This window comes from Trachurus trachurus (genome assembly GCF_905171665.1).
Source record: "Trachurus trachurus genome assembly, chromosome: 15".
NCBI lineage: Eukaryota > Metazoa > Chordata > Actinopteri > Carangiformes > Carangidae > Trachurus > Trachurus trachurus.
Genome location: NC_139906.1, coordinates 17,148,828 through 17,175,929, shown reverse-complemented (window position 1 = coordinate 17,175,929; position 27,102 = coordinate 17,148,828). Strand labels below are relative to the sequence as shown.

Genomic DNA, 27,102 nt, shown 5'->3' with positions numbered 1-27,102 from the left:
CAGGATACACTGAAGATAGGCTATCTTCAGTCTTACTGTATAGTAGTAGGGACCTTTATCTGCTCTCAATATCTCTCTGAATTTCTTGTACATACCGTGTCCATTAATTGAGGAACAAAGAGAATCCAAAATCACACATCAGCCCCTTCAACCCAACAGCCCCATCCGTATGAATGACTGCCTGAGATTAATCAGATGGGACTTGAGTTCCCAGAATGGATGGCGTGGAGAGAGAGAGACGGCGTGCAGAAGAGGATTGGAAACATAACAGGAAAAGGGGTCTAATGAGCCCCCACCCACCCCCTCTCTAAACACATTCCCTTTTTGGGAAGGCTGTTCCCTCTTACACAGGAAAAACAGAAGAGGAATAGTTATGCAAGCCTGTGCTTCTCTCTTTTCTCCTCTTGCATGACGGAAATATTGAACTTTAGACACTTCTCAGCACTGAGGAGTGTCTGTGGGCTGGATTCTCTCAATGACTTTGACTACTACTGTCAAGTTCTTTCATTTACAGGAGTGTGGCATGTGTGCGCTTCTTGCAGATGTGAAACAAGGCACTGAGGACTGCCAGGAATTAAACCTCAGTAACTGAGGAAGTGAGGACGCTAAAAGAGCCTTAACCCATCTGTTTTCTCACGTTAAGTCAGTTCATTTTTGGTGTAGTAGTCTTTTTATTTCTCTGCACAAGGACGTTTTTTCTGTCAGTTTTAAAGCCTCATGGCTCAAAGTCCCTCAGACGTACGTCCTGTGATTGTCTTTGGAGTGTGAGTGGACAGAGAGCAGGAGCTTTCAAGTCAACCTCAGGCGTCTGGACGTCTGGTTAAGGGCAACTGAAGCCATCAGCGTGGACCATGTGTGCTGCAGCCTTGGAGGAATACTGTGGGTCCATTTTCTGGGTGAGTTCAACAATGAAAAACAACAAAAGCTACGAGAGAGACTGGGAGTTTAGGGAAATTGTGGAGTTCAGTCGACTCACTTTAGACCCATGCTAAAGTCACAACATTAAAAACAGTGAAAAACTTTTGACACACGTAAGCTATGTAATCAGAGGGTGACAACACTTGTAGACACTATACTCAACAGTACAACATCTCTTTTATCTTCTGTTATGACATAGGAATAGGACTTCACGGACAGAAACTTCTGTTACTCTGTACATGTTTTTATATAGTTATATTATCAGTTCTACATACCATGTCATAACTACTGTAGCTGTTGGTATGAATGAAGCAATTCAGCTAAGAAATGTGCAAGGAAGACCATGGAGAATACTGTATACTGAAAGCATTTTATGTTTTCAACTCCTGTTCACAGTGAGCCCAGTGAACATGTGACTGTCCTTAAGTAAGACATGACTCAGCATGTCCATCCGCTACAGTATATGTTTACAAGCTGTGACTTTCAATCCCTTGGAATTGATCATTTGGCCAATAATCTTTAATGAATCAACTGAATCTCTCTCTCTCTCTCCATATATATACACACATGGTATTTTGCTTTAATGTCTTGAAAGAGAGGATTTACTGGTTTTCTTCTTGTCAAACTGAAACTGAGGTCAGATGTGAAACATATGACTTTTGATGAAAGAAATGAATAACATCAGTAGATGCTGCTGTAAAGATTTTGTTTTTCTCATGGAGGATTTTATCCATTTAAAACATCCACATTAATAAACACCTCCTCCTTCTGTCTAAAAAATACCAGCATCCGTCCAGACATACTGCTACATGCCCTCTTGCTTCATCTGACAACAGTTTGCTACTACAGACAATCTCAGTAATTTCCAAGTGCTTAAAATGCTAATACTAAATATATTTTTCTGTACTCTGTCAGAGTCTTTTGTTCTTACAACAAATTAAAATCAGTAATGAGCTCCTTTCACACCACATTCCCATCAGTCCATTAGTTCGTGCCCCTCCATCGTTAACCTCTCCAGAAGTGCACTTTCCACCTGCTGCTGTAAATCATGAGCAGCGACTGAGGATTTAATCACATGTGAGTCGCTGTTGATTAAATTTCTAATTAGGGAGTTGTTGGGTGTCCCTGTGGTGTAATATAGCACAGGCTCTGGAGGGGCATGGATGAGAGTGTATTTGTATTATATTTGTCTGACATTATGGGGGCGACATGATTTTGTGAGGCTCTCTGTTTATCCACATGTGATGATTGTTTGTGTGTGCACTTCAGAATGCCTCATATGTGAATCGAGAAGACCCAGATCTCCCAGTATGTGTGGAGCAGACGGTGCTGGTCTGGATCCCCCTGGGGTTCCTGTGGCTCTGTGCCCCGTGGCACCTGGTGTCTCTCTGCAGAAGAACACAAGTGAACACAAAACACCTGTCCAAGATCTACCTCTGCAAACAGGTAATGCACACAGTAAGAAAAAGAAACAAGTAAAGACAGTGCTCCAGATAAAATGTAATAGCCTGTAATTTAAGAAACCATAGCACAAGAGGTCAAAAATACAATTATTATTTCCTCCTGTTACATTTTTAGATGTAATAATAAGTGGTATCTTATAATAATAGTCATTATATAATCATATATAATAATGTGTGTGTTTGATGTAGTTTTTACACAAATAAGTTCAATTATATCATTGGATATTCTTGAAATGACATACATTTGCTCCTTTTCCTTCTTTAAAATGTCCAGTATCTGTGCAAAGTGTACAAATGTTTTGGTGTCTCCTCCACCTGCTCTGCTTCTTTAACTACATGCAATGGCAGCTATTTTACCTTCTAGTATCAAACTCTGCACTTGCATCATTCTCCACTGTTAAGTTCAAACCTTGTCTCCTCTCCTCAGCTCGTGGTGTCTCTGTTGTTGCTCGTGGCCATAGCAGCCCTGGCAGTCACACTCGGAGAGGATTATGGTCCAGGTGAAGACCCACCGTCGACAGAGAAACATGCTGGTGTATACTATGCAAACCCAGTCCTCTTTGCTGTTACATGGGTAAATACAAAATGTATTGAGATGGAAAGATTATGTATTATTTATAAATATATGTATTATATTTATTTCAATTCCTCTTGTCCTCTTTGTTAGATCCTTCTGCTGTTATGCCAGGAGGGAGTGAGGCGAAGTGAAGGAGCAGTGGACTCAGCCACTCTCTTCCTCTTCTGGTTGCTACTTGTTCTGTGCGACGTCTTCCCTTTCCAGACCCTTCTACGGGAGGCACTCAGGCAGGTATGATGACAAACCTTCAGACGGTCATCAAGCTGGGAGCTAGCTGAATACAGACTTTGATCTTTAGTCAGACCTAATGCGTACTTGTTGTGATTCATTGTACCCCACCATATTTATAGTAATGCACCATTCCCTGATGCACCCTGAACACCTCTTTTCCACCCATCAGGGAGAAGTCAGTGATCTGCCTCGTTTTTGCCTTTTCTACATCTCCTTTGGCCTGGAACTGATTGCTCTTTTTCTCTCTGCTGTGGCTGATATCTCTCCAGAGGATGAGGAGCTTGTGAAAAAGGTACATATATGCACCCAGATGGAAGTATTTTTTCATACTGTGGAATTCATAAAAATATAGAAAATGTAATACACACAATACTGTATGTCTGCTTATCTGAAATTGTTTTGGTCCTCAGAATCCCGAAGCGGGCGCAGTGTTTTTGAGCAGAATCACATTCGACTGGTTTAACAGGTGAGTTAAAAGTTGTTACATTTTAAATCCAACTCATGTGTATAGGCTGTGACTTTCAACTTCTCATCATCCCACCAGCATGGTGGTGAAAGGCTACAAGCAGCCCCTGGTTCAGGAGGACATGTGGGACCTGAATGAGACAGACAGCACTGCTTATATCAACCAGCGCTTCCAGTATTTCATGCAGCCGGAGTTGGCTGCCGCTCGGGTCCGCTACCAAAAGCAGATGAAGAAGAAACAGGAAAAGAACGAGGACAAAGCTCAGGACGAGGCCTTTCAAAATGGTCTGTCCAATGGTCTGGGGAAAGGCGTCAGTCAGGATGTGCTGATGATGGTGAGAGTTTGGAAAATGGATTTTATTTTCAGTAAATAATCAGCATTATATTGGGTTGAATGCCAACATATTTTCTTTAGGAGGAGAAGGGAAAGAAGGAGGATGAAAAGAAGAAGAAAAAGAAAAAGGACAAAAAGAAGGAAGAAGATGATTATCCCAACTCATGGCTGGTTACCACCATTTACAAGACCTTCAAAGGGGTGCTCTTTGAATCTGCTGTGTTCAAACTCCTACAGGACCTACTGGCGTTCGCCAGTCCTCAACTCCTGAAGTGAGTCTTTTAAACAAAATCTCTCATCAGTCAGGATTTTGTTATTTGGTTGTGATCAGCTGTTTTATGAGCAGCAGATTAATGTGTCTTTACAATTTTCTTTTATTGATTGTGGTTTTGAAGTACTTTTGCTACCTGCTACATTTGCTACCAGTACTCCAAAAAAAAAAAAAGAATGATGACAAATCTTGAATTCGACAAGTAGTCTCAATAACTGTCAACAGAGCAATGTTCACTGCTTTACACTGTCACCATCCTCTGCAATCATTAACTGAGAGTCGTATACCCACAAACACAAACGGTAAGATGCTGAACTAGTGACAGAGCAGGAAGCCACGAGACGCACATGACAGGAATTGATCTCTTGTTTCACTGTGACCATATACATGTAATTAAATCCACAATGAACACTACAACACACTATGGAAGCATAGAAGTGCAAAATAATATAATATAATTTGTTTTTCCATCTTTACTTTACTTTACTTTATTAGACTTTGCACAGCTCCCTCTGAAGCCATAAAAGGCCTTATATAACTTAATGCATTGGTCTCCCCAAAACCTGTAAGCAGACTCTCTGCTATGTGAATGAACCAACCCTTGAGCTCAGCCATATAATACTGTGTGGTTAGTTTAAACATCAACTAACAATCAACACGAATGGCTTACAGAGGGGGAGGAAAGTGGTGAAACAACACAAAGTAAGTAGGAGGCTAAATGAAAGAAAATGAAAACATACTTCACATGATTAAGGTTAGAAATCTATTTTCCAAGAGAGACCTGACGACAACAAACAATCCCAAGAACATAAAAAACAATTACAAAAGAAACTAAGAAACAAAGTCATAAAAAACACAAGATACAATAATAAACCTTTAAAATCTCCAGGAAAAATGACTCTAGTATGATGCCAGTTTGCTGGAGTGTATGGTACAGTACCTGAGAACAGATCTGCCAGCATTTCTGTGCACATAGGGAATATGAAAGATTAAGTAGTTATTCGGTCTTGTAGTGTAATGACTGACATTTCATCTTGACTGTAGGTCGGTGCAACACACTCAGTGATACAGTTGCGTCATTGTGTAGTGCAGGAAGGGGTGGAGGGCAGGCCCCTGTGGCAGCCCATTTGTTGTTGAGCTTCCCTATTGATTAACTTCCTTTTTTCTTTTCCACAGATTGATGGTCTCCTTCACTCAGGACAAATCCAGATATACCTGGGAAGGCTATGTGTATGCAGTGCTGCTGCTGCTGGTGGCCATTCTGCAGTCTCTGTTCCTGCAGCAGTACTTCCAGCGCTGCTTTGTACTGGGGATGAAGGTTCGCACCGCCATCATAGCTGCTGTGTACAAAAAGGTAAAAAAAAAAAAAAAAAAAAAAATGGGAGTGGGAGTGGGAGTGGGAGAACAATAACATTTTCTTACTTCACATCACACAGCTGAAATTAAACAAGAGAGCACACCAGCCAGGACACCCATCAGCATTTCACCATGTCATGACTGGTATTGTTTTCATTTTGTGAGTCTGTGTGTGTCATCATGGCAAAATATAGTGCAAGAAGCGCTCATGAAATGTAACAGGGTTGTGGTCAAGACCAAAATGGCGTTTTCAAAACAGATGGTGTCACCAATTAAAGCAGAAGTAAGTGATATATTTGTGTTAATATAAGTCTTAAATAGTTATATCTTCCGACAGCAATCACTTAGAGTGTTTGGTCTGAATCACGGGTCTCTCAGTCCCTCTGCTCTGCTCTGAGTCGAGGAGAAAACATTTATCGTATCCTACAGTTTTTATCCAATGAGGAGAGAGAACGGCATGCAGGGCTGTGTGTGCAGCCAAGGGACGCCGTGAATGTGGCGACCTAGGGACGAGGACTGTTATGGTGCGTTCAAGGAAACTCGTTTTTTTCCGACCTGTGAAGTCGTACCAGTTCGATCTGGTACATAGACTGTACAAAAAGACGTACTGGTACGATTTCACGGGTCGGAAGTTACGAGTGGCCGTTATAGTGACTTTCACCGGTAAAACAGGTCGGAAAAATACGAGTGGGTTGCCTGGAACGCTACAAAGTCGTAAGTTGTGACTTGAAGCTGTAATTTATGATTTCAAAAGCCGGCCTGGAACGCAGCATTAGCGAAAACGACCGGATCACTCACTTCTGCTTTAACAAGATGCTCTCTGCTTTCATGAGTTTTCAGTACACATGGGTCACACCATACCCATCTTTGAACTTTCCCTTCAGTTTGATTTTTGCTACCTGATGCACGACTGCAATGCTGTCACCTTGACAAAATCAGCCCACAGACAAACAAACGCCTGCCACAGCAATCAGCCATCACATCCAAAACGAACATAATGTCAGAACCGATGTCACAACTGGTAATTACCACCTCATTCCATGACATTAGAAATAGATTGCCAGATGTACTGTAGCTTTCAACACACAACCAAGAGACTGGCCATCTGTATGATGGAAAAATCACTTTCATTGACATGTGATGCACACATACTGTACCCTCTCACAGAAGAAAAGAACATATCATGCCTGGGCTCTTTGCCTCAGCCACACTTAAGTATAGCAATTTCCTGAGCTATTCAATGACCTATACATTTGGGTACCTGTACATGATGCGATTACTGCACATCACAAGTCAAGTTTATGTTTTGTTGACTCTGTGACACTGTCACACATCCATCTCCTTCTTTATCCCTTTTCCAAGGCTTTGGTGGTGTCTAATGACACTCGTAAAGAGTCGACCGTTGGAGAAACAGTGAATCTGATGTCAGCCGACGCCCAGCGCTTCAACGATGTGACCAACTTCATCCACCTGCTCTGGTCCTGCCCTCTGCAGATCATCCTGGCCATTGTTTTCTTGTGGCTGGAGCTGGGACCCGCTGTGTTGGCAGGATTGGCAGTCATGGTGCTAATGGTGCCGATCAATGGATTTTTAGCCACTAAGGCCAGAAAACTCCAGGTCAGCAGTATTGTACACATATACAGTTGTTACAGTTGTTTTATCTTTAGAAAATGCTGCACTGTGTGTAACAGAAATAGCATAACACTTACTTGATTAGAAACTAATTAATTAGTAATACTGAATAACAAAGTCACTGAATTAGTACTACGGTAATCAGTAGAGAAACTCAGAACTTCACAGAATAAAACCGCAATCCATTTCCATGGATCACAAGGTTGTGCTCGTGGAACTTGACACTAATTACATTCCCTCTGCAAACAGAGGTGACAGAAGCAAACAGAAGCGCAGAGGCCTGAGCCCTTTGTACCAGAAATACCAACAACCGTGCATGAAGCATTCATTATTAGGGACTGGAGGGCTCATGCTGTTTACTTTTGCATGTTATTTATTTTTTATTTTTTTATAGTACATCAGACCAAAAATGAATATTAACAGCCAATTGGAAAATGCAAGTTTTGCAGACTGTACATACTGTTTCCTTTGCAATCCATCAATTATGAGAAAGGCCTCTTTAAATATGCTGTCAAGTCAATGAAAGACGTGCGCCCTTTAAAGTCAGCAAAGTGCACAAGTGTTTAATCTATTTTCTTGGCAGGCCTTGGATTGATGTGATTGAATGTTTTCTATAATGAATAAGATGATGGTGTTTTACCAGGAGATATGAAATGACTTCATCTGTATGTCAAACCTCTATTCTTGGCTAAATGATTTTCTTATTTTTCTAATTGATATGAGTTTTTCTTTTCTTTTTACCATGAGGTCAGTTAGACTTCCCTGCTGATTAACATTGTCTTTTTTCAGATTGAGAACATGAAGTTCAAAGACAAGAGACTGAAAATCATGAATGAAATACTCAATGGGATCAAGGTCAGTGCCTTATTCAATCTATGCAGAGTTACCCTGCCCCCCACTACCTAAATGATGTAAGATCACGACCTCTGCTGCTATTTCTTTTTTGACAAATACTTCAGGCAGAGTGGAGGAGGGGGGGCTGAGGCTCTAATTGAGACCTTCCTGAGAATAAAAGACTTTAACGCTCCAGGAAAAAGCTGAAATGCTAGTCTGCAGTTCCTGCCATTGTACTGAATCTACCACCTATGGTTTTTTGGCATTGATCACATAAGATTTGAACACTAGTGCTCTGTTCCCCCGCCCTTCCTTTTCCATGTCCGTTGGCAATGCCATCTCCTCCAGATTCTGAAGCTGTATGCATGGGAGCCATCCTTCCAGGCGCAGGTGGAAGGTATTAGGGGGCAAGAACTGAATGTCATGAAAAAGTTTGCCTACCTGACGTCTGTCTCCACCTTCATCTTCAGCTGTGCTCCTGCTCTGGTGAGTGCTCTGAAGAAGAGTCACAAAAAGATGAGACACTTCAGATTAAATACGATCTTTTCAAATGCTTTTTTCCCTCTTCCCTCACACTTTTCTTTTGGCCACAGGTTTCTTTGGCCACCTTTGCAGTGTTCGTAGGGGTGAGCTCGGAGAATGTGCTGACAGCCGAGAAAGCATTCACCTCCATCTCACTTTTCAACATCCTCCGATTTCCCCTGGCCATGCTGCCCATGCTCATTGCTGCCATTGTTCAAGTGAGGAAGCAGCAACCCACAGTGCATGCGCACATATTAAACGAATGCCTAAAGCCTCTTAACCTGTGCGTGTGTTTGTTTCGTTTGTCACTTTAGACAACAGTATCCAGGAAGCGCCTGGAGAAGTTTTTGGCAGGGGAAGATCTTGACAGTGACATTGTGCAGCATGACCCCAGTTTGAGTACGTTCACCATCAGCACTCGCTCCTGCTTCTCCGCTGAGCACTAAAGATGTTACCACTTTGTTGGTACATGTGCAGTTAACATGTCTCTGTGCTTTTCTTTTCATCAGGCACTGCCATCAGTGTGTGTGATGGCTCTTTTGCTTGGGAAAAAGATGCTGAGCCTGTGCTGAAAAAGTACGTCTATCTTTTGAATTTTGTAAAAAGAAAAGAAAGAAAGAAAAGAAAAAAAATTCTTACAAAATTGACCACATTTCTTCTGTGTGTATTTTCCAGTGTGTCCTTAGATGTTAAGCCCGGTCGGTTGGTGGCCGTGGTGGGAGCTGTGGGCTCAGGAAAGTCCTCTCTCATGTCAGCCCTGCTGGGAGAAATGCACAGCACCAAAGGCTTCATCAACATTCAGGTGATATTTTAACTTTTCTTTTCATGTATTTCTAACAATAAAAAAGTGTGTTTGTTCCAAAATATGTGCACACAAACCATTGTGTCAGTTGATCAATTCACTGAATGGAAAACTCTGAATAACTCTGCAGCAGTTGTTGAATCATTTAGGATTAAAACACAGCAATGAAGAATACATCCTGAATGACTTTATGTTGCAAATATTGCAAACAACAAGGCATGAAACAAAGATGCCTCTCAAGTCAAAGATTATACACAACACATACAAAAGCTCTGATGTGATCAGCTTGAAGGTAGATGAGTCCATTTTCCAGGAGCGAAATAAAGAAAAGCTGCAGTCATCTGCTGTAAAATATCTGTGAGTTAGGGGGGAAAAAAACAAATTTCACCTTTATTTCTTGGAATGGCAAACTCTTTCTTTCTAAATCACTCGAACAAAAGGTGAGAACTTCAGCTTTACTGCTGCGCAAGAAATGTTTTCTTTCTAGACAAACACAGCAGTTACATCCATAATATAGAGCTGAGACATACAATGTAGAGCCAGTTAGAACAACACCATTGCAGACTAAAACTAAAGCTGATGGTTTACAGAAGTACAGTGCAAAGCTTTAGTTCCACCTGCTCAAAAATGAGTTTGATCCCAGGTTTACCCATGGTGAACTGAGAATATCTTTAAAATTCTTTGTGATTCCCTGAGTAGATCCAATAGTGAGGGCTGATGGAGCTAATATAATATTTCCCTCATAAATGATGTAAAAACATGGGCTGAGTGAAAACCTTAATGAATTCCTCCTTTTTAATGGGAGGTGACTGGACATCAGTGTTGTTTGAGGAAAGCCAGAGCCTGACTCTTATTGTCTTTTTTCCCCAGGGCTCCCTTGCATTTGTGCCGCAGCAAGCCTGGATCCAAAATGCCACAGTGAGGGATAATATTCTTTTTGGCTCCCCGCTTGAGGAAAGGAGGCTCCAGGAGGTGATACAGGCCTGTGCCCTGGCCCCGGACCTGGAGCTGCTGGCTGGTGGAGACCTCGCTGAGATTGGAGAGAAGGTGAGAAAAATGAAAGAATGATTTTGATAGAATAGAAAATCAACTTGCAAGCTTGGCCGTAGCCAGCTATGAGGTGAATTTCTGTGAATTTCAGTGAGAAAAAAATTGAAGAAGCCACAGCCTAAATAGCATGATAACCATATCGGTCATCTTTCATTTTGAAACGACACGCGGGAAGTTGATGTATCGGCAGATCGCAGATTTCACTGCACTTTATTTAAAGCAGAAGTAAGCGGAATGTTTGTGTTAATATAAGTCTTAAATAGTTATATCTTCCGACAGCAATCACTTACATAGAGTGTTTGGTCTGTCAGTCACTCTGCTCTGCTGTAAGCCGAGGAGAAGACTTACCTTGTATCCTACAACCTTTATCCAATGAGGAGAGAGAACGGCATAAAGGGGCGGTCCTCTCTGTGTGTGTGCAGCCAAGGGATGCGCGTGAATGTGGTGACGTAGGGATGAGGGCGGGGACTGCTAACTCCATCCGCTGACAGGAAGTTAGCCAAAACGACCGGATCGCTTACTTCTGCTTTAATGGAGAGGGAACAATACCTGATGTTCTCAGCTGTAAACGGTAGGTTAATAAAAGGCTGAAAACCACAGGACATTTCCTGCTAGTCAGCGGTGTAAAGCTCAGCCTCCTTTCATACCAAATGGTATAATAATAATAATAAAGTTGGGCCGGTGTTTAGCTCAGTTGGTAGAACACCTGCATGTGTTCAGGCTAATAGTCCTCACTGCAGGCGAACCCGGTTCAAATCCCGCGCTGAGCGGCCCTATCCTGCGTGTCATTCCCCCCCTCTCTCCCTCCCATTTCCTGCCTCTCTCAACTATCCTGTAACCCCCCCAGTCTATTTTATATAATTGTGGGTCATTTTTTTTTTTTTTTTTTTTTTTAATATGTTTATTCAAATTTTCAAGAAATAAGACAGAACATACATAACAAAAACAAACAAACAAACAAGCATAACATACATTTGGCTCACATACCAACTCAGATTCAAATTTGTACAGGCGAGAGATTCTGTAGTCATCCCATAAAATAAGTTAAGGACGAAAGATAAGGTATACACTGCCGTGCGTGCATAATACATTCACATGTTCAGAGAGTTACACAGAAATAAACAAAGAAACAAAAAAAAAAAACAAATTAAATGGTATGTCCTCTCTCTGCCACGCAGAGCGTTTTCAGTTACGATACGAACCCTCTTGCAAAAATGGTAGAGATATTCAAACCAAGGTATGACAAAAAGGGTTCCCATGTTTTACGAAAAACATCATCTTTGCTGTGCAGTTTATATGTCAGATAGTCTAAAGCAACATATTCGAGTACAACCCTTTGCCATTGAACCTTAGATGGAGCTTTATCAATTATCCAGTTTAAAAGAATACATTTTCTAGCACAAAAAGCAAGTGTCTGATAAAGTTTTCTTTTAAATTTGTCAGCGATGGACAGGTCAGATATACCAAGTAGTAGATGTAAGGGGTTGATAGTTCTGTTAATGAATAAAATCTTATTAATTTCCTGCCCAATGACCCACCAAAACTGCTGTACTTTTCTACAGTGCCACAAACAGTGTGTAAGACTACCAATCTCAATTTTACATTTAGGGCACAGTGGAGATGAATTAGGATTGAATTTATGACGTTGAGAGGGAGATATATGGGCCCTATGCAGGAGCTTTAGTTGCATGGCTCTCACTCGGTTGCACACACTCAACTTTTTTGTATTCTTCCACGCATCATTCCAGTCATCATCTGTTATCTTAACATTGAGCTCCTTTTCCCATAGACCTTTCAGAAAATAAGTGTTTGTGGTATTATACCCCTTAAGGATATTATAGAATAAGCTAATGGACCTGCCAGATTTCTGTAAAAAGAGTTGTCTCTCTACATGTGAAATATCTTGACACTCCAGTATTGTGGTATCCTTTGTGACAAAGTTTCTTACTTGTAAAAATCGAAAGAAATCTTGTTGTTGAATGTCGTATTTCCCTTTCAGCTGGTTAAAGGACAGAATGGTAGAACCTTCAAGTAGATTATGTAAGGTGGATATTCCTTTATTTGTCCAGATCCTGAAGTTATTGTCCATCGTTCCAGGAGGGAAGTCAGGATTATCGCATATTGGAGTAAAAACAGAAGTGAATTGAGATCTGCCCTCTAACTTTCTAATAGCATGCCATGCCTTAACTGTGGAAATTGTAATCGGATTAGTACAAGCAGACTTCAAAGATGCACTTTTTCTAATAAACAAAAGATTACTCAAAGGGTATTTGGACATTGAACTTTCTACATCTAACCAGAGAGACATGGATTTATGACACATCCAGTCAGCTATAGTACGCAGATGAACACTTAGCTGGAATTTTCTAATGTCTGGGAGATCAACACCTCCTTCCGTGTAAGGCAAACATAATGTAGTCATTTTGAGGCGTGCTTTCTTTTTAGACCATATAAAGGAGCTAAACCAGCTATTTAGTTGTTTGATGGTCTTGTGGAGAAACATGACTGGGATCATTTGTATTGGGTAAAGTAATCTGGGGAGGATGTTCATTTTCAGCAGTGCAACACGGCCTAACCAAGAAATTGGGAGAGTGTTCCATCTCTCAAGGTCCAACCTTATACGCTCAAATATGGGTGGGAAATTTGTTTTATATAAATGATCAAGGGAGGGTGTTATGCGTATTCCTAAATATATAAAACCTTCGGGTGACCACTTAAAGGGGAAGGGAGATGGGTTTTGGGGTATTTGTTTCAGGCTGCCTAGTGGCATTACTTCTGATTTGCTGAAATTTATTTTGTAGCCAGAGAAAGTACTAAACACATTAATGGTTTCAATAAGGGCTGGGGTAGATATCTCAGGTTCAGTCAGAACAATCAAGACATCATCAGCATACAAAGTGATCTTATGTTGTCTCGTTTCAATGGTGAGACCATGTATGTTTTCATTTGTCCTGATTGCCTCAGCAAGAGGCTCAATAGCCAGGGCAAAGAGCAAGGGCGATAGAGGGCATCCTTGCCTTGTACCTCTTAAAATTTGAAAGTTAGAAGAGCATAACCCATTTGTAAGCACTGCGGAGAGGGGATTCGTATAGAGTAACTTTATCCAACTTATACATTTTTCACCCAGGTCGAATTTATGTAATGTGTAGAACAAGAATGGCATCTCCACGCGGTCAAATGCCTTCTCGGCATCCAGAGAAAGCACCAACCCATTTAAAGACCGCTGTTGAAAAACTTGGATTGTATTCAGTAATCTGCGCATATTGTTGTATGAATTACGACCTTTAATGAATCCAGTCTGGTCATCTTTTATAAGGATAGGGAGTAGGCGTTCCAGTCTTGTTGCTAATATTTTAGAGAGGAGTTTCAAGTCAACGTTCAACAGGGAGATGGGCCTGTATGATGCACAGTCCTCTGGGGCTTTGCCCTTTTTTAAAATTAAAGAGATGTGCGCTTCTCTCAGGGACTGTGGTAGAATGCCTTTCTCGAAAGAGTCGTTAAACATGTTTAAAAGAGGGTCAATCAGTAAATCCTGGAATTCTTTGTAGAATTCACTACCAAATCCATCCGGACCTGGAGCTTTTCCGGATTGTAACCCTTTAATGGCATCGAGGACCTCCTTCTTAGATATAGGAGCTTGGAGGGTTGTTTTCTGGTCAGCAGATAGACTTGGAAAGTTAAGAGAAGAGAAGAAGGCATCCATTTTTTCAGTACTACCAGTTTGCAGTCCAGATTTGTACAAATTTTCATAGAAGGTTTTAAATGTGTTGTTAATGGTTATGGTATCGAAGGCCTGTTTCCCTTGGCTGTCTGTAACTGAGGGAATACTTCGGGAATCAGCTTTTTTCTTTGTCAGATATGACAAATATCTCCCTGCCTTGTCTCCATGTTCGTACATTTTTTGTCTAGACAGTCTGATCTTACTCTCTGCATCTTTTGTTAGTAGTGAGTTCAAAGTGCATCTAAGTGCAGAAATCTCTTTAAGCTTCTGTGCCGACATATTTTTAACGTATTCCTTCTCTGCATGTTTCAGCTTGGACTCTAAGATCTTTCTTTGTTCGTCCTGCCTTCGCCTCTTAGTGGACGTATAAGATATAATAAGACCTCTTGAAAAAGCTTTAGATGTTTCCCACAGCAATGAGTGGTCATCGGTGGAAGCTGAATTAACAGATAGAAAAGACTGAAACTCCTCTCTAAAATAAGATATGAATTTATGGTCTGTTAGAATATAAGGATTGAGCTTCCAGTGTCTAGTTTGGTTGACTGGGTTTTTTAAGTTATAGTTTATGAACACAGCAGCATGATCAGAAATAACTATATTTCCTATAGAACTATGGATAACTGACTGCAGCATATTCTTTGGAAGGAAGAAGTAGTCTATCCTAGTATAGGATTTGTAAACATTTGAGAAGAAAGTATATTCTCTCTCAGCCACGTGTTGGGCTCTCCATACATCTATATAGTCCAAGTCTTCACAAAGTGCAGAGACAATTTTGGCTTGAGGTGAGAGAGACGGCTTTCCAGGAGGAGATTTGTCCATAATAGGATTTAAATGACAATTAAAATCACCTCCGATGAATGTGTTTCTAACATTAAGATCTATCACTTTAGAGAAAGAAGTAGGCAAGAAGTCGCTTCGGTATCCAGGAGGGTTATAAATATTGATTATAGCAATTTTTTCCCCATAAAGTACGCCTCTCACTATTACATAACAACCTGTTGTGTCCTTTGTACAGTCCAAAAGTTTGAATGGTAAGTTTCTCTTGATTAAGATCGCCACCCCTCTGCTCCTTGAAGTAAAAGATGAAAAATAAACCTGTCCAAAACCCCCTTGTTGTAATTTCAGATGTTCACTGTCATTTAAATGTGTTTCTTGCAACAGTGCTATGTCCACACATTCTCTTTTAAGATAAGTTAGGATCTTTTTCCGTTTGACAGGTGTGTGTAGACCGTTCACATTCCAAGTGCATAGCTTCAAAGCTGACATAGTTACTGACTATAAAATAAAATAATGCCTGAATACATATCGCCTGTAAAGTAATCTGTAACAGAGTGAGCCAAGTGGAACCAGAACATAAAACTATAACAAAAACAAAAACAAAAAACAGTGCGCTTAAGGCACACCCTGGCCAATATTGGCATGAAACGTAAACACTGTCCTTCTCCTAAACTTAGAGGAGCTCGAGTGAAAGGGTTTTCTGGCAACAAAAAAAGATCTATCTGTCCAGGAGGTCGGGATGCATTGCTAACAGTGATCCTGCAAAGTTAACAGCAGAAAAAAAGCAATAGGCTATGTGTCCATTGTCTAACTGCAGCACATTATAAAAGTCAGACTAACCCGCTGCCCCGCGTGAAAAAACTTACAGAGTAATGTTCACACATCTTCACGGAGGGTCTCCCTCAGTGACCGGGCGTATTTCTCCACCGCGGCTGGGTCGTGGAACACCTTCGTGGATCCGCGGCAGGTGACTCTCAGAGACGCAGGGTAGATTTGCCTGTAGTCAGCGCCGAGTGATCTCAGCTGTTTCTTCACTGCATCGTATTCCTTTCTCCTGCGGAGGATGGATGCGGAAAAGTCCTGAAATATCATCACCGTCGCGTCTTCGTATTTCAGCGGTTGATTTTTCCGTCCCATTTCCCACGCCGCATTCATAACACGTTGTTTATCTTGGTAGTTATGGAACCTAACCAGCACCGGCCGTGGTCTCTGGGTGGAGGGGGGCTTTGGGGCTAGTGAGCGGTGTGCTCTCTCCAACTTCACTCGACCCGACTTCGTTTCCATGTGAAGGATTTCAGGGAGCCAGGTCTCGAAGAACTGGGTCGGGTCATCTCCTTCAGCCTCTTCTGGAAGCCCAACGATGCGGATGTTCTTACGTCGTCCCCTGTTCTCCAGGTCGTCAGCTCGCTCGCTTAATTCACACACCATTTTTTCCAGCGCTTTCATTTTCCCCTCGACCGGGTCTGTGGCGTCCTCCAGCGTCGAAATCCTCTGTTCGGCCTCGGTTATGCGCTTGTCGTGCCTGTCGAGCTCCTCCCGATGTATTTTTAAGAGCTCTGACAGTGGGCTTAGCTTTTCGTCGATAACTCTGGAGATGTTGGCTGTGATTTCTTTCACGGCTTCACGAAGTGGCAGTAAGCTAGCACCAGCTCCGGTGTCGGCTACAGTGCTAACGTTAGCTCCAGTGTGGGCACCGCCTGCCTGTTGACTTTGCTCACCAGCATCGTCTGCAGTTTGATTTTTCTTACGTGGCATGCCGTCGGACTGTCTCAGAAAATAACTGTCAATGTTCATGTTAGGCTAGTGAACCATTAAGAGGTTAAATGCTACTTTTGCAGGGTTAAATGTATAAAATCAGCGAATTAGCGCACCAGCTCTCCCGAACGTGACCGTCCCTCACGCCGCCATCTTGAAAAACCAATTGTGGGTCATTTTGATGTAATGATGTACAGGTACTTGCTAACTACTAGCTAGAGGGGTCCAAAGTGAAGCATAGTTTTTTGTCAATAATGTGAACATTTTCCACATGTTCACATACCCCCCACCACCCCCTCCGGACCTCACCAATCTCAAAACCCTGGCTACGGCCCTGCTTGCAAGGACTTTGCACTCACTCAGAAATCCATGACATCTTGTTAATTTTTTTTGCAAGGTTGTGCATAATGATGTACATGATATTGGCGATTCCACCAAAAGAGTGCCATTTATGTCCCCAGCATATTAAATGTATAAAAACATGTAATAATATAATATAAATTGCATTTAATTAATAAACAAAGCACCATACACATGAATCACTGTAGAAATTAAAGATATATAATTTTTAATTACTATAAAAAGGCTTTCAAAGCACTGAAACATAGCCTTTGTTGCATGTCCCCAGAGCCAAACGCTATAGTTTACCACAATGCATTATGAATAAAATCCTTCTAAAATCTAATTTTTTTTGCATATTAGTGTGACTTTATATTATATCTACACTTATATAACATTTTTTAAATTAAAACCTAATTATATTTTGGTTAAAATTCACATTTTAGTCCCGTCCCCAGGTTTTCACTCAGTGCTGTTACCGAACACATTCTACACTCTAAAAGTTTTGGAACATTCCACCAGTGACATGTTCTGCTGGAAGTGACATCATTTGGGTCTTCTGAAAGTCATGGGAAGACCAAAATTAAATTATGTAATTTATTTTTCCTGAAATTGAATGATATTGTAGCTATGTCAGGGTCCGTCACTCTTAAAACTCATTCCTGTTACCTAAATTATCTCTAGACAGTGTTTGTTGATATCAAAAGTAAAATATTCAGTTAAATCCTAAGAATATGCTCTGTGTGCTCAAGCTATTAGTATAGATGCTATTTGGCTAGATTTCACACAATTGCTGATTTTATGCTAAAAACTCATTGCTGTTACCCTCATTGCTGTTACTTTTTCTTCAAAAATGCAATGATAAAAGCAGCAATAAATTAAATAAAGTAGCCTGAGATTGACCAGTAATCATTTTGAATGAGTAAATGTGTATATTAAAAAATTCTATACTGAAATGGAATGAAAAATGAAGTTTAATTTTTAAGAGTTACAATGAGCAAATGGCACTCTTTTGGCGGAATGAATATAAAATAATAAGCTATGTTTCCTCTCCTCTCCTCTCCTCTCCTCTCCTCTCCTCTCCTCTCCTCTCCTCTCCTCTCCTCTCCTCAGGGCATCAATCTCTCAGGGGGTCAGAAGCAACGTGTTAGCTTGGCCAGAGCAGCTTACAGTCAGGCTGACATTTATCTCTTGGATGACCCCTTGTCTGCTGTGGACTCTCATGTAGGGAAGCATCTCTTTGATAAAGTTATTGGACCCAAGGGGCTTCTCAAAGATAAGGTTTGTACTGAACCTCAGTTAAAGCATTGATCAGGAGATTCTCTATCTGCTCAATACAATATATTGGCTACCTGACAGTTTGGCACATTTGAAAATAGATGTTAAATTGTGATTTCTAGTCATTTCATAGTGTGCTCTTTTTCTTAAACTATTTTCCAAAATGAGTATTGTTTTTTTACTGAGGCCCAGTGTTTTTTTTTTCCTAAACAGACTCGTATCCTGGTGACTCATGGAGTGAGCTTCCTTCCTTACGTAGATGAAATAGTGGTCCTGCAGGATGGGATGATTTCTGAGGTTGGATCCTACAAAAGCCTCCGTTCAAGCAGAGGAGCTTTCTCAGAGTTTCTCAACACATATGCCAGAGAGCAAAGCAATCGGACCTATTCAGAGTCAGGTAAAGCTGACATATTCAAATCTGACTGTTTATGTATGAATATAGACATTTCAGTTTCAATTAGCATCATTTCAATTAGCATTTGTTCCAGTACTTCATACTTGTATGATTCACTCATTAACCCCAAGCACTGTCAAGTTAATCACGTATGTGACCGTATTTATTCAGATCGTTGCCAGGTTACTGCCGACGTAGAGCTCATCCCTGAAGGAGAGGATACTCAACCTGACTCTCCTTTGGAGGACACGGTGGCTGTTACGCTGAAGAGAGAGACCAGTATCCGCCGCAGCCAACGCAACGGCAGGTTAGAGCATATTGTGAGGGAGTAATGCTAGGGGGAGGGAGGGGTTTCTTGACCAAGTTAACATTATTACAAGATCTCATGCCCAGAAAACAAGGACAATATTTTATCTACTACTAAGTTACTAATAATCTGTAGTTTTGTTTTATTTTGTTGTTGTTGTTGTCTTAATTGTGTGTGTTCTCTCCTTTTTTAGTGTCAGACTAAGAAAAACCAGCTCCTTTAAAAAAACTGAGGATGTTGGTGAGTCAAAGAAAGGCCAGAGGCTCATAGAGAAAGAGGCTATGGAGACAGGACAGGTAATAAAAGTTGTTGGTATGCCTCAATACAATGACCCAAAATTAGAAACCGTTTTTCCTGAGACGTTTCTGCTCTTTGACATCCAGGTGAAGTTCTCGGTCTACCTCCAGTACCTGCGTGCCATGGGCTGGGGTTATGCAGCCATGGTCTTCGTGGTTTACTTCATCCAGAACATTGCTTTTATCGGTCAGAACCTGTGGCTGAGTGACTGGACCAATGATGCGGTGGACTTCTACAACAAGACATACCCTGCCTCGATGAGAGACACCAGGGTGGGAGTGTTCGGAGCTCTGGGGGTGGCTCAAGGTAACTGAACAAGTCCTCTCACTACAGTCACGCCTTTTATATTTGGCAAATATTTTCTGATTCACGTCAAATAACAAAATAGATATTTTTTCTGAAACTCACTGTCTCTCCTTTTTTATTAATGATAAAGTGTTCTTCCTTTATTTAATATGCAGCCTGTACATTGAGTTTCGACACATCTCACATATCATGTAAAGTGATCCTTCGCCATATACTTATGGATAATAAAAGATTATATCCATTTAATTTGATTTTAATTACTTGAAGGAACAGACTTAACTGACTTGAAGTGTCTACATATTTAAGGTTGTTCCATATTATTGAGCACCAAGTCAAGAAGAGATAATCAAAGCACATAACTCCATGTACAACCACAACCTGTCATTGTTGTAGTTTGTTTACAAACAGAATCTAACATGTTAAATGGATAATAATTTATTCAACTTATATAACGCCCTCCCAACTCTGTCTGTAACATACAGACACTGTGAGTAGCAGTCATTTCAATTTCAATATATTTATTTGTTTTTGGAGGTCAGTGTACAGCATTCAGCACCAAAGCCCTTCTCAATATTAGAAGGTCTCTGTTCAGCACTCCCTCCAAGGGGGTGCGGCTGTACCCAATTGCAGCCTTTGGCTGATTCACATTGCCAGTCCCCCTGCCGGGTGTTATTAGACACACTCCCTTAAAAGAAAATCAAAAACAGTAATAACAATAATACAATCAAGTAAATACAGGTGTGTGGGAAGCAGTCTGCCATCATATAAAACTAAACAATACAACATAATACAATTATTTATAATAGAACACAGTGTGGTGCAAAGCATAGGCAATCATCTTCTTATGTAACTCTTAACAAAAGATTTGAACTTAACACAGAGTTTCCTTGCATGAAGAAAGCATTCGCTTAGGTCCTGTACTTATTTCCCCTCAGAGGATGAACTATGTCAGGGTGTTAAAAAGATGCACAATTGAGTGTCTCATTGAAGTCGAAGGGGTTTTGAATTTAATAGTGAACCTCTGGAACCTTGGGGAGTATAAGAATACAGTAGCAGAGCTTGAACTGAGGAATCACTGTGCAGCTACTTTTGTCATTTTTGTGGCTCGTCACTAGTGGCTGACTCCAGAAAGGTTTTGTTTTTATTTCCTTTGCAAAGTGCTGCTCGGGTTATTCAGCAAATTGCTCTTTCTGAAATGACGTTTTTCTCTATTGCATTTTAGTGACTGAATCTGCTGCAAAGCATAGATGAAACACCAATTAAGATGACATTGCATTACTTCAGAACTTCAGAAAGCGTTTATGTGCTGCTCCATTAAATCAAATATAGCTGAATACCTAAGGCCGTGGGAAGAAATAGACATGACGTGTTAATGCCTGTAAAATGGTTAAATGGACTTTTCTCCTTTTCACATTTGTCCTTCTTTTACAGTACCAGCGTAAATGTGCCTTTGTAATTCTATGAGTTTTCATCTGTCTTGATTTAAAAGCTCTCTTTAGACTTAGTTTGAGTTCTTTGCACTTCTTTCCTCATTCATGCTTTTGTGGAAAAATAGATGTAATTGTATGTGAAAATCTAGTTGCAAGGTATACATTTAAAAGTCTCTCCTTTCCTGGCAGGCTTCTTTGTGTTCCTCGGTACACTGCTCTTAGCCAATGCATCAGTGGCTGCATCACAAATCCTACACTCAAAACTGCTTAACAACATGCTGCGTGTTCCCATGGTGTTCTTTGACACTACGCCTATCGGAAGAGTGGTCAACCGCTTTGCAAAGGTAGTAACTCTTATTTTTCATTTGTTTTATTTATTCATTTTGACTTTTAAGGGTGTGGAATTCAAAGCAATTTTACCATTCAAACAAAATGATTTCATCAGTTCTGCCTGTGACATTCATTAGGCTCCACAAAGTCAAGGACAAAACTGAGGATGCCTACACCCGAGGAACACTTTTGAATAACATTTTTTATTAAAACTAAAAGATGCCACATCACAGATTTTTTCCCCGCATGAAGGACTAGTGCAAGATGACCTCGTTCTGGCTCAGTTTCTACAAGCTTGTAAGACAAGTAGACAGTGCTTTAAAAACAAGTTTAAAAGAATCAGAAACTGGCAGGCAAACAGTGTTCTGATTTTCTAACAGGTCAAATGGGTTTCAAGCCCAGCTGGTCTTCATTGGCACATATTCAGATATGTGAACTTTTAATTACAGCATTTTAACAGTTGCTGGGGAAAAATAGAGGGATTCATTGAGATGGAATTTTTTTTAATCTGTTCATTTGGAAGCACTTGTAATAAATGACCTAACTTTCTTAACACTGTTCCTAAAGGACATTTTCACAATAGACGAAGCCATTCCTCAATCCTTCCGCTCCTGGCTCCTGTGTCTGCTGGGTGTACTGGGGACACTGTTTGTCATCTGTCTGGCTACTCCTTTCTTCACCATCATCATCATTCCTCTGGGCCTGGTCTACGTCTTTGTGCAGGTGAACCAAACAAGACAAAACAAGAAGACTGAAATGTATATCTTGTAATCTTACAGCCTGAAATGAAAACAGTGAATATTAAAGGGAGGTAGACTTGACAATCCAGTTAATGTTTCCATTGACCTCTGTTGTGTTGCCCTCTCTCTTCACCCAGCGCTTCTACGTAGCCACTTCAAGACAGCTGCGTCGGCTGGACTCGGTGTCTCGCTCTCCCATATACTCTCACTTCGGAGAGACAGTTTCTGGTCTGTCAGTGATCAGGGCGTACAGCCATCAAGAAAGGTTTCTCAAACACAACGAAATAACTATCGATGAAAACCTAAAGAGCGTCTACCCGTGGATAGTGTCAAACAGGTCAGATAACTACAAACATGAAATCCAGGCACTTTTTTTTATTGGGTTTTCAGTGTGCTGGTAAATGATGCCGCCTTTAAATCTGTGTGTGTATTTCTGTGTGTTTACTTTACAGGTGGCTGGCCATCCGTCTTGAGTTCCTGGGAAACCTGGTGGTGTTTTTTGCGGCTTTGTTTGCAGTTATTTCCAGAGACTCTCTGGACAGCGGCCTGGTTGGCCTGTCAATATCTTATGCCCTTAATGTTAGTTCACCAATACACACCCACATCAAGCACACCGCAATGGGTTGATGCCAGTGGCATTGATAATTACAGTGATAATAGCAATAATTAATTCTGGTGACGGTACAATTTTCAAAACCATGTAAACTGAGCTCTCTCTCCTACTTGGGCTCTGCAGGTGACTCAGACCCTCAACTGGTTGGTGCGAATGACCTCAGAGCTGGAAACCAACATTGTTGCCGTGGAGAGAGTGAGTGAATACACAGAGCTAGAGAATGAGGTATGTTGAATTCACAAATCACTCCAGGAACATGACCCCCACTGGTACATGCTGTAAAAATAGGATATGCACTTATTTTTCTGACATTTAGATACTGAGGTTGAGGAGCTGGGTATTCACATTATTTATCCTTTGATTCTGTCACATTTTTTGAGAAATATTTTTCTTTTGTTACACAGCTTTGTAAGATCCATCTAAAAGTGCCCCTAGATAGTATCATTGTTTGGTTATTTAGTTAGGTATTTCTCATCCTTTTATGTGTTAATATTATCCTATCTTTTTAGTAGGTACAGTACCCTTACATATCTGTTGTGCGTGTGCCGTTATTTCTACAGGCTAAGTGGGTCACTGACACTCGGCCTCCAGAGAAGTGGCCCAAGGACGGAAGGTTTCAGTTTGAAAACTACAAGGTCCGCTACAGACCTGGATTAGACCTAGTGCTGCATGGAATCACCTGTGACATCGCCAGCACTGAGAAGGTATGTTTGTGTGTAATAAATAGTTACATTTCATTATAAAAATAGTTTTAGTGGTCTGTTTATTTCTGTGTATACAAGTGAATGTAATATGCAAATACATTAACTAATAACTTAATTTCAACAAAACCTGTACAACCTAAGAAATGATTCATCACTAAAATTAGATGTAAAACAGTTTTAACACAATTGTGTAATCCCTACATCCGTTTTTAGCAGTCGCAAATTAAAAATAGTCGTATATAATGCAGCTTCCTTGTGGCGAAACCATCTGTCTCAAAGAAAATAACTACACCTGAATTTCTCCTTTGTCCCCTCTCATTTGAGCTCTCTCATCTCTAGAAGACAATAGTTATCTTTTGTTTACTTAAGCCTGGTCTCCGCTGCTTTTCTTAGCTCCATGCCGACTGAAGTGGTCTGTTTATTTTTTCCCTGGATTTTATATTGATGAAGCCTGAATCGTCTGAGCAGTCGGGGCAGTCACAGGCTACAACACAGGACACACATCTTCAACAAAGCAAAGATGATTATCATTCCCCTCTCCATCAGAGGACTATTGTCTTTGTTTTTTTCACCGATTGATATGTCTTGGACACAGGGAATAGGATTTATAAGATAGTCTGCAAGCTACAGACACACTCCTAACAAATGCTGATCCTTCTCTAAACATAAGATTTATGCAATTACCTGGTCCTTTTACACAAGTCCTAAAGGGTTTCACTAACTCAGTATATGCTACAGTGAAAATCACCTTGAAGCTTAAAGATGTCAGCCATTATGTTGCCTCATGTATTTGTGTATTTGGTTTCTCTCTCACTGATTGCAGATTGGTATAGTGGGCCGCACTGGAGCTGGAAAATCAAGTCTGACAAACTGCCTGTTCAGAATCATTGAAGCTGCTGAAGGTCGCATCCTCCTGGACGATGTAGATATCTCCACAATAGGACTGCATGACCTGAGAAACAGCATCACCATCATACCACAGGTATGCACAATAACATATAAGCATTTATCCTTCAAATAGTATTCAGTTTTAAAAGGTACACTGAACAATCCAAACCCTGTGTTCACAGGACCCAGTGTTGTTCTCCGGGACCTTGAGGATGAATCTGGATCCATTTGACAGATTCAGTGATGAGGACATCTGGAGAGTACTGGAGCTCTCTCATCTGAAGGACTACGTGGCAGGGCTGCAGGAAAAATTACAGCATGAAATAGCAGAGGGTGGCGAGAACCTCAGGTGGGACACAGAAATAATTGCCACTTTACAAAGGATTAAAGTCAGAGCAAATGAGAATGCCCTAAAAATACACAAACATAGAGTCAATTCACAACTGGCACAGAGCATACTTGATACCTAGTTCATAAGTTATTTCAAAAGCTTTTCTGCAACCTAAAAAATGTTCAAATCTGCAACAATCCAACCTATAGAGCACAATATCCTCTCTGATACAATCAATCATCTAATCCTTCAATTGTTTTCTGTCGTATATATTATTTACTACTTCTATAACTTACCTTTGCCCTTCTAGTAAAGGAATCAGTTTTGATTTATTCAGTCATTCATTCAATTAATCCAGTTTTCAGTTACTTTCTCATTAAAATTAGCTCATGTCAATCAAATGAACTACTGACCAAGTTTAAAATCTACCTGATCATACCCACCAAGATGAATGGAATAAAATCCTAAATACCAGTGTGGTGACCGCCAGATAACCGCATGATCACTGAATTTGTGCTGAGTGTTTTGCACAATCTAAGGCTAATTAAATGTCAGTCCATACCACCAACACAGCTCAAGTGTTTGAGCCACCATTTATTAAAATCTTGTATAACACCAGCGTATTTTTAGCAAGAGCTAATGAGTGTCTCTTTATGGGTGTTTTCATCTCTGTTCTCCATAAACAAAGCAAGAAAAATAATCATGTTACTTTCTTCCCAGTGTTGGGCAGAGGCAGCTGTTGTGTCTGGCTCGAGCGCTGTTAAGAAAGTCTCGTATCTTAATCCTGGATGAGGCCACAGCAGCCGTTGACCTGGAGACAGACAACCTGATTCAGAATACCATTCGCGAGGAGTTTTCACACTGTACTGTCCTTACCATTGCCCACCGTCTGCACAGCATCATGGACAGCTCCAGGTGAGTTACTGTGAATGTATTTCTTCCTTCGCATTTGTTTTATTTTGTGCGAAAAGTGACTTTAAAACTCAGTATTGCACATTGTTTATTTTCAAACGTAACACCTCCCAGGTTCAGTCCCAAACAATGGCCTAGACTGTTTCAGTGTGAGGTTTCAAGGAGCAATTAGGGGTCAGAAGCCCGGTGGTCACAGCTGTGAGGACCCAGTGAGCCCTCATCACCACATCTGTAAAGAGAATCAGACATGAAAAGAGCTTTGAGATTTCAAAGTCTCTAATATCTTGTGCCTGAATGCACAAACAGTTCTATAGACTAGGTAGGAGTAGGGTGAGATTTTATTTTTGCAAGATGAGAGGAGAGAATTTGCTTATGACAAATAGGTCAAAGGTAAATTCTCTCCTCTCATCTTTCATCCTCCCATGTTTGTCATGTTCTTTTCTACCCTGAAGGTCTGTGTGTTGCTGAAGTGCTGTAAAACACTAATGGATGTTCATATCCATCTCTTTCACATTAGTTCATCTGTATTGGATCCTCTTCTCTCAGTCAGTAAGCACATGCTGCTCTGCCCTTAACAGTTTATGCTGTGTTCTTTCTCCACAGGGTAATGGTGCTTGATGCTGGTAAAATTGTGGAATTTGATTCTCCAAGCAACCTGCTGAGTAAACAAGGCCATTTCTATGCAATGACAAAGGATGCTGGGATTACACAAGAAGACATCACAGCACTCTGATTTTGCACTTTTTTATTAGGATGATCACATTTCATACTGTAAATTGTTTATGTTGTTGGATTTAAAAAGCTTTGAAAAGTTTTGATTTATTGAATGGTGGAGTATTTGTATTTATAGGAAATTATATGAAGCAATCATATTCTGTATGTTTATAATTTTTATATGTGAAGGAAATAAATGTTCTTTCTCAAATTAAGTGTAATTGTTTTTAATGAAAACAACCACCTTTGTTGTTTAAACCTGTTTAGATTTTAAAACTCTCATATTCCAAGTGAACTGATTTGGGAAATGCAATCTGTTGTTCACTAGCTAAGAATTATTAACAGTGGAGATTGATGCCACTCTTTTCTGCACAGTAAACATGAAGCTGGAACAGTTTTGTTGACCACATTGTTGACTGTATATACAGTATGTGCTTATCCAGAAATGAAACTGGACTGGTCAGGCCTCACCCCTCACAAAGCAAGACATCTTACTATATTATGCTCATACAGCCAATGTTCAAAACTCAATACTTAACTTACTTAATTATTTCTTCTAGTTAGAGATGTAATTATATGTAGTGATTTTAAATATACATGTATATGGATAGTAATGCTAACCTGTCAGTGGGGCTAGATGTAAATTAGCCTGGGCTACAATCTCAAACATACTTACATGAACATATACGTATGTCTCATTATTAATGATGCTCTAATGGTAATGCTCTAATAAACTACATTAAATGCAGATGATCTTATGGTCCTGCATATGTGTTGTCATGATCAAATATGTATTGCTCCTGCCACGTCA

At 40.5% G+C, this 27,102-nt stretch overlaps 1 protein-coding gene across 1 annotated transcript; it reads left to right on the top strand.

The window, feature by feature from the left end:
- The first annotated feature begins 244 nt into the window (after positions 1 to 244).
- abcc2 (ATP binding cassette subfamily C member 2) lies at positions 245 to 26,502 on the top strand. The gene is made up of 32 exons (XM_083987833.1): positions 245 to 896; positions 2,188 to 2,364; positions 2,809 to 2,955; positions 3,049 to 3,189; positions 3,359 to 3,481; positions 3,600 to 3,655; positions 3,734 to 3,989; positions 4,070 to 4,260; positions 5,436 to 5,613; positions 6,978 to 7,232; positions 8,037 to 8,102; positions 8,430 to 8,567; positions 8,675 to 8,821; positions 8,918 to 9,002; positions 9,113 to 9,179; positions 9,279 to 9,405; positions 10,276 to 10,452; positions 18,161 to 18,328; positions 18,539 to 18,722; positions 18,891 to 19,026; positions 19,220 to 19,322; positions 19,410 to 19,629; positions 21,249 to 21,403; positions 21,957 to 22,112; positions 22,267 to 22,466; positions 22,582 to 22,708; positions 22,866 to 22,967; positions 23,303 to 23,446; positions 24,270 to 24,428; positions 24,517 to 24,683; positions 25,386 to 25,580; positions 26,181 to 26,502. The coding sequence occupies exons 1-32, from the start codon at positions 852 to 854 to the stop codon at positions 26,308 to 26,310; spliced, it is 4,722 nt and encodes a 1,573-aa protein (XP_083843959.1). The 5' UTR covers positions 245 to 851; the 3' UTR covers positions 26,311 to 26,502.
- Positions 26,503 to 27,102: the final 600 nt, after the last annotated feature.